The following is an 8,288-nucleotide window of genomic DNA, read 5'->3' on the forward strand; positions in this document are numbered from 1 at the left end:
GCTGTTACCTCAAGTACCGGAGGGGACTTGTGCTATGTATGACTTAGTCCACATTGCAGCCGGCTTGTGGGAGGCAAGAAACAGCGCTCGTGACAGGGGAGGGTTGAATTGGATGATACGAAATTGGGATGGGAGAAAATATAGAAAAATGGGAGAAAAAGTGGATAAAAAAAAAAAACATTATGATTTCAGACCATTGTGTGACTACCTGTAACTGTTTTAGCCGATTTATTAATTATATTAAAACGTTTTATTTTTAATTTTTACTCTTTTGTGTTACATTTTCTGTAAATAATATATTGCTTTTATTATGTGCCGTTTACATTTGTACAATCGTCGTTTCTGTAAATGAGGGAAACCTCAGAAGCTTATGATTTTAAATAAAGGTTGAAATGAAAGAAAAAAAAATTTCACAAGGTAAAACGGAACACATGTATCTTTAGCGTGAGAGTTGTTTTGCCTTAATTAAATACTTTCATAAACAAAACATTTTCTAAGGAATTACTGGTCGATTTTGATGGAGTTATTATCAATATATGCCGGAAAAAAAGTGAATCCTAATTTTTTTTATCTGTATGCAAATATTACTAAGAATGACTAAATAAAGTAATGCAAATATTACTTTTGGTGCATGTACAAATATGAGAATCTTCTCACCTTTTCTATTTTCTGCTCGCAGCCTTTGCATGTGCTGCGGTTAGACTTGGCGTACTCCACTGCAAAGTCATTCAGCGTCTTCTCTCCTTTGGCGCCGCCCTTCTGGCCTCCTTTTCCAACTAGGGGGGAAAAAAGGGGAGAAGGAGGGCATTCCACTTTTAAAAAGGGGCCACGCTGGTGTGGTGGTGATAAACCTACATATCTTGTCGGGCTGCGCGATCTTGGAAAACTATTCTTAAAATGTTGACTGATAATGCAATTGCGATATGATTCACGATGTTAGGGGGGATTATGATAAACAATTATTAATTGAAAAATATTATCATGGTCTGATTTTGTGTTGCAGGGATCTGTACCCAACATATCTTTTCTTAAGTCTTTAGAATATGATTGTAGGCCGGGACGTCCCTGCAGCGCCACAATACTTAATTTGGTATGTTGACACACATTTAGCTTTTTAGCGACTCCTGCAATTTGGATATTGTTCAAGTCTAGAAGAGTAGACCATATTGTGATCTCGATTGATTGATTGAAATTTTTATTAACAGATTGCAGAATGGGTACAATACAGTACAGCTCAATACACACAATTGTTAAGGGGACGCAGACCAGAGAAAGACTTTCGTCTTGTTTACATCAGGGTCCCCCATTTTCAATTCATCATAACATATATGACACACAGGTAGACGGTAGTGTTGCATCTAGACATTTATGACATACCAGATCTACAAATATACAGTACTGTTTACGAGTACAAAAAGAGTCTAAAAAAGAGAGTATACATTTGAGGGGGAAGAAACTGTACATTGGAGGAGGTTGGGTAGGTGGTGGACACCGATGATGGACCAGAAAGGCACTACGGAAAGCAGTGAGTTCATGAACGTAAAAGAAGGAAGCGCACACACACACACACACACAGAGAGGGAGTGAGAGAAATAAGCAGGTTTATCTAACAAAGCCATGTGCAGGAAACTGGTCGGGGGTAATGTACAGTATAATATGTGTGCCGATTAGTGAACTGGCTAGAACTCATATGTAGTTACAGAAATAAACCAGCACTCGCTTTTAGGTCGGTTTGTTTAGTAAGAGTAGAGACAACGTGCTATAAGCCGTCCTCAGCGTCACACCTGACCACAGTGGAAGAAGAGCCTCTTAAATAGAAGTCTGCAGGTTAATCACCTTAAAACAGTCCATTACAGACAGACACACCTTCAGACATGTACAAAATATGGACAATGTACTACTAACCTTAATAAATAAACACATATAAACCTGTACCATCTCAACAAAGGACACAGTTTTAGAGAAATAACGACCAATCTCATCAGAAATCGTCATAATATCACGTCACACAAATGTGTATATTTATTTATATATGCGTTTATCTATTAAAGTTAGTAGAACATTGTCCATTCAGTGTACATATCTGAGGGTGTGTCTATGAGGACTGTTTTAAGGCGATTAACCTGCAGACTTCTAGTTAAGAGACACTTCCACTGTGGTCCAGTATGACGTTGAGGGCGGCTTATAGCCGTCCCGTCTCTGCCCGTTCCTAAATAAACGTACTTAAAGAAGGACAGTTCGGCGAGTTATTTCTGTACCTATGTAACTATTGAAGAAGTTATAAACCCTTTCACTGCCGCGGCACTACATTTACATTTACATTTACATTTAGTCATTTAGCTGACGCTTTTATCCAAAGCGACTTACAAGTTCTGTACGACAAGCCATCAGGAAGGGCACAACTCTATCAGCTGAGTAACAATGTTCATCAAAGTGTTGAGTGCTACAGTGTAGGTTAGTTTATTAGGACAAGTGCATGACAGTACGGTTAGTTAGGGTTAGATTTTTTTTTTTTTTTTTTTTTTTTTAATTCAGATAATGGTTGAAGAAGTGCGTCTTTAGTCGACGGCGAAAGATTGGACGTGATTCGGCTGTCCTAACTGGGGTGGGTAGTTCATTCCACCATTGTGGGGCAAGGACTGAGAATAGGCGACTTCTCTTTGATGACCCTCCCGGAGATGACCCTCCCGGTAGTGCCGTTTTGGCACTACCAAAACGGTTAACCCCTTTCACCGCGACAATACACAGAAGGTTAACCCTTTCACTGCCACACGACAGCCGGTTAACCCTTTCACTGCCACACGACAGCCGGTTAACCCTTTCACTGCCACACGACAGAAGGTTAACCCTTTGCCGGTTGTGTGATGGTAAAGGGTTAACCTTCTGTCGTGTGGCAGTGAAGGGGTTAAGAGTCTTTCATTTAAAACTCATATTTAGACGACAGAGAGATGGACGGTTCGGACGCAGTGCCTAGTTGAATACCGACCCCCTACAGCTCCTCCGCTCTCGATGGCCTTCGTCACCTTCTCCTGGTCGTCCCAGCGCAGGTCGGAGAAGCCGGCGATGTCGGCGGTGGACTGGGCGGCCGCTCGGAGCCAGAAGCAGGAGAAGTGGTGCCAGTGGGGAACCTTCCCGTCAAACATGGGGGACTGGGGGACAGGGCAAAGTTCAGTACATATATACTAGTAGTATGTGTTGAGCAAGGGTTCTTACATTATGGACATTTAGAACACTAGTGTGTTTTAATTTTAATGCAGCTGGATCCGACTGTGTTAAGACTGATATTCAGCTTATAGAACCGAGAAATGTATTATTTACGTTTATGGATGTTGACAATGTCTGTTGAGAATCCCTATACTCGACTATTCAAGTGGTTTATATATGAATAATGATGTATGTATAATATATATATATATATATATATATAAATGTATCTCATCTTTATATGTCTTATATTATGTGTGTTTTGAATTGAACGGTTCGTTTTGTTTATCACTGCCATGCTCTACTCACGGTTATGTACTAATTTCATCTCGCAGTCGCAAGTGTTTGAGTACATGGAGATGGCATTAACACTTTGAATGCCACGGATGAATATTCTCGTGTTTACCCCCCGCGGGTTGAATGCCCACTCACGAGAATATTCGTTTTATTCTTTTTATTTTTTTATTAGCGATCTGAAATCATATTGCATCAAGCGTCCCTACCGTTGGAGATCCAGTCACCCGAGGCGCTCAGATGTGAAAAAAGCGCCCCCTATCGTCTCCCAGATGGTAAATCACCCTTTTGGATTGGACTCAATGAAAATGAATGGGGGAAAAAAAACTGCACTCCACATTTTACTTCTCACTCATGTAACCGGGGTCTACCAGAGTTCACTCTGGAGCATCGGAGCCGCGGCGAATATGTGTTTTACTGTATACATGATGGATCAATTAAATTAGCGATTTTTTCGAATGGCGATCGGGAATTGGAATAAACCATTTGGATACCATCTGATCTCAGGTAAGGAATCTATGTTATCAGTATTAGGATAATCAGACTCGTTTTCACAGAGATATAAGCTTTTATGTGATTATGGTGATAGGCTGTTTGACTCTGCGCGCCGTCAGGAAACAGGAGACTCGATTTTCGGCTCGCCGCAAGAGCGTGCGTGCGTACACATATACTATCGATCATCTAGCGTTTATTTGAAAACGATTCATGACATGGCCGAACAATGACAACGTTCTAGAATATTCCAGTAAAAGACGATTATCATGGGATGTTGTTTTTTCCGTGAAATAGAGTGATTTTCAAAAGGCTAGAAAACGGAAATGAAGCGATAAAAAAACAATCTGCCATGACAATGTTGACTGGAAAATGAGTCTTTGATAAGCGACGGGCAGATTAGACACATCGCCATAATTTAAAACATAGATTAGGCGATATTAACGTTAACATTGGAGTGGATGTGGGCATTCAAGGGGATAAAAAGGAAAACACTGACTGGCTCTCAAAGTGTTAAAAGAGAGGGATCCAGCTGGTAAAATACAATGCACTGCATACACAAGTCAATGGCTATTGGCTACACATTATAAATAAAAAACAAACGGTCTTGATTGATTGATTTATTGAATTGATTGATAACTTTATTAACAGATTGCAGAATGGGTACAGTACAGTACAGCTCAATACATACAATTGTTAAGGGGATGCAGACCAGAGAAAGACTTTCGTCTTGTTTACATCAGGGTCCCCCATTTTCAAGTCATCATTTAGCTAGTAGTCGTTAGCTAAAGGCAGCCTGAGTATGCACGACGTTCCCATTTAAAATGCTAACGAGGGCCCATTATATTAAACTGGACCAGCCCATCAGAGCCATTAGGATGACACAAAGGAATATCACATTCACACCGTTTAGTCGGGCAGCTTATTAACGCTTAATAATAATGAAAGACTGGCTATCGCAATCTAGTCATGTGAATGTGGGCCAGTGAACTAACTTAGCTTAGCTTCTTTAGCCGCCTGCAGAGTGCGGCGCAGCGGGGACACAAGACGGCTCTCCTACTAGCCCCGAGTGAAGCCACAGTCACTTACTCCTCAATAGGAAACCAACCTAGATTGACCATGAAGGACTGGTTCTGGCCGAACCGTTCGTTATACAAGTATCACAGAGACATCACAAAGGTGCTCAGAGTTGCACGAGGGTTTCGGACAGAGATACGGGATGGTTTGAAAGCTCTACGTTGCTAATAAACATTTTAAATATTTCTTTATAAACTGGTCAACACTGCTCAAAACGGCATTATTTCCGGCGTTGGCTGCCTGGTGCGCCTGCGCTGTGAGCACATCGCATGCGCATCATGCACCCAACGCCGGAAATAGTGCAGTGTTGAACAGTTTATAAAGAATATTTAAAATGTTTATTAGCAACGCAGAGCTTTCAAACCATTCCGTATCTCTGTCGGAAACCCTCGTGCAACTGTGAGTACCTTTGTGATGTCTCTGTGATACTTGTATAATGAATGGTTCGGCCAGAACCAGTCGTTCATGGTCAACATAGGTTGGTTTCCTATTGAGGCGCAAGTGACTGTGGATTCACTCGGCGCAGCACAGTCACGAAAGGGGCTCGCTCTCCTACCTGCACCATGATGGCCATCCTCAGCGAGTCTTTGGTGATGTTCTCCTTGCATTTCTTGCACGACGCACGGCCACTTTTGGCGTACTCCGCCTTGTAAAGCTTGTCGTCTTGAGAGTCCGCCATGCTTATATTATATTAATGCAAAGAAAATGACAGTGAATCGAACTTTCCAGGCAGCAGTGGTGCGGCTGCGCCTGCTACAACACAACACAACCACAACAACCAGAGCCGAGTAAAAAAAAATAAAGTGGAGCCCGCGTGCGCAGCACAGCACACTACTACCCGCGCGCCAAATGAGCAGGCATGAGCAATCGAATGTGGATGGATCACGTGGTTTGATTGATTGAAAACTTTATTTAACAGATTGCACAATGGGTACAATACAGTACGGGGATGCAGACCAGATAAAGACGTTCGTCGTGTTTACATCAGGGTCCCCCATGGCCCATTTTGATTTGATTTGATTTGATTTGAAATCTTTATTTCGAACATGTAAATAAATACAAACAAAATAAATAACTAAACAACATCAAAACATAACTCAATCTAAATAAATAACGAAACAAACGCAAAACATAACTCAATTTACATGTTCGAAAAGGAGTAGGAAGAAGTATACACTAATTAATCCTACCCCTTTTCCACTACTAAAGTGTGTACTAATTTAAACAGTACTGTATATTTGTATATCTTGTATGCCATAATTGTCTGGATGTAACAGTACTGTATATCTGTATGTCATAAATGTCATGATGAATTGAAAATGGGGGACCCTGATGTAAACAAGACGAAAGTCTTTCTCTGGTCTGCATTCCCTTAACAATTGTGTGTATTGAGCTGTACTGTATTGTACCCATTCTGCAATCTGTTAATAAAGTTTTCAATCAATCAATCAAGCATGCCAACTAAGGTAACTGAAACGTTTTGATGCGTTTTTGGCCTCCTTTAGTGAATCTTTACTTTATGTAGTAGCAGAATATTGATGTAAACGTGCTATAACCGAAGAGGTTTTGTTACCTTACATTAACAAAGTTTAACTTATAAGAACAGGAGAAAAATCTGTAATTTAGACAGGGTATACATTAGTTTAGTTGAATTGATAGGGACAGCACATGTTAATGAACATCAAGCACAAAGAAAATACAAAATGTAAGACAATATAATCACATTTATGTTGTTTTGTCTTCACTGTATATTGTGTTTTACACAACACCTCTAATACACATGACTATAACATAATACACCCTAGAGGCCTAGACTATACATGTGTTATACAGATTTATTATACAGTTTCTAAATTAGAAAAAAATGCAAGGACGCTAAATGACAATTGGACAGTGAAAAAATCAACATGTTCAGAGCAGGAGAGCTTGCATACTAGTATCATACATTTTATATGTACAGCCATCCAATGACTATACCATTGCATATTATATGCATGTCAAAATAATAATGTTTGTTATTTTGTGCAATATACAAAGACTACTTTTTGTCCGAAAATATGTGTGGTTTTGTGAACATCCAGACTGTGGCGATATACATGCTATGGTTTTCATATAATATAGTTTGCAAAATGCAACCCGCCTCATTGATCACTAAAATAGTAATAATTAATAATAATAATTTTATATAGCGCCTTTCAAAAGACCCAAGGTTGCTTTACATAGGGGGGAAAAGGGGGGAAAAAATAACAAAAGTAACAAACATAGTGGACAGACACAACATACAAAGTGAGAAATTAGGCATTAACGGCCAAGTTGAAGAGGTGGGTTTTGAGCAGTTTCTTTTTTTAAATGAGTCCAGAGTTGGGGCGTTGTGGAGTTCTGCGGGGAGGGAGTTCCAGAGGGTGGGAGCTGCCACACTGAAAGCTCTGTCCCCGAAGGTCCGCAGTCTGGTTCGGGGGATTGAGAGCTAACCAGTGTCCGTGGATCGTGACTAAGTGTAGGGTGGAGGAGGTCAGTGAGGTACTGAGGTGCCAGAGCGTGGAGGGATTTGTAGGTGAGCAGGAGGGTTTTGTAGGTGATGCAGGATTTGATGGGGAGCCAGTGGAGGTGGGGGTGATGTGCTGCCAGGGTTTGGTGCGGGTTAGAACCCTGGCAGCTGAATTTTGAACATACTGGAGCCTGTCCAGGGTTTTGCTTGGGACCCTGGATAGGACCCCGTTGCAGTAGGAGGTGACGAAGGCGTGGATGAGGGTCTCAGCTGTGGAGTCGGAAAGTGATGGTCAGAGTCTGGAGATATTTCTGAGATGGAAGAAAGCGGATTTGGTGCCGGAACTGACATGGGCTTGGTAGGAAAGGGTGGAGTCCAGGATAACGCCCAGGTTGTGGACCTTTGGGGAAGGGCAGATGGAACAGCAGTCTTACGTTGAGGGTGAGATCTCCAACCTTCCGGAGCAGGGCGTTGGGTGCCACAACCATGAGCTCAGTTTTATTGTTGTTCAGTTTGAGAAGGTTAGATGACATCCAGATGACGTGGGGGGAGCTGGGTGGATGGTTTGGTGGAGAGGTAGAGTTGTGTGTCGTCTGCGTAGGAGTGGAAACTGAGGCCATGGCGGCGGATGATCTGACCGAGGGGGAGCATGTAAATGGTGAACAGAATTGGGCCAAGTACAGAACCTTGGGGGACACCTTGGTTGACTGGGGCCGGGGTGGAACTGGAATCG

The 8,288-nt window shown here is 41.7% G+C and overlaps 1 protein-coding gene across 1 annotated transcript in view; it reads right to left on the reverse strand.

Annotated features, from left to right (window-relative positions):
* The window catches only part of parp1 (poly (ADP-ribose) polymerase 1), a 36,550-nt gene extending 30,692 nt beyond the window's left edge, over positions 1–5,858 (reverse strand). Inside the window, exons 1-3 of the mRNA XM_084315206.1 lie at positions 5,624–5,858; positions 2,987–3,149; positions 658–776 (exon numbers count right to left, since the gene is read on the reverse strand). Of these exons, the coding sequence (XP_084171332.1) occupies positions 658–776; positions 2,987–3,149; positions 5,624–5,746 (405 nt within the window). The 5' untranslated portion in view covers positions 5,747–5,858. The remainder of the gene's footprint in view (positions 1–657; positions 777–2,986; positions 3,150–5,623) is intronic.
* Positions 5,859–8,288: the final 2,430 nt, after the last annotated feature.

The sequence above is a fragment of the Notolepis coatsorum genome (genome assembly GCF_963971535.1).
Source record: "Notolepis coatsorum genome assembly, chromosome: 5".
Lineage (NCBI taxonomy): Eukaryota > Metazoa > Chordata > Actinopteri > Aulopiformes > Paralepididae > Notolepis > Notolepis coatsorum.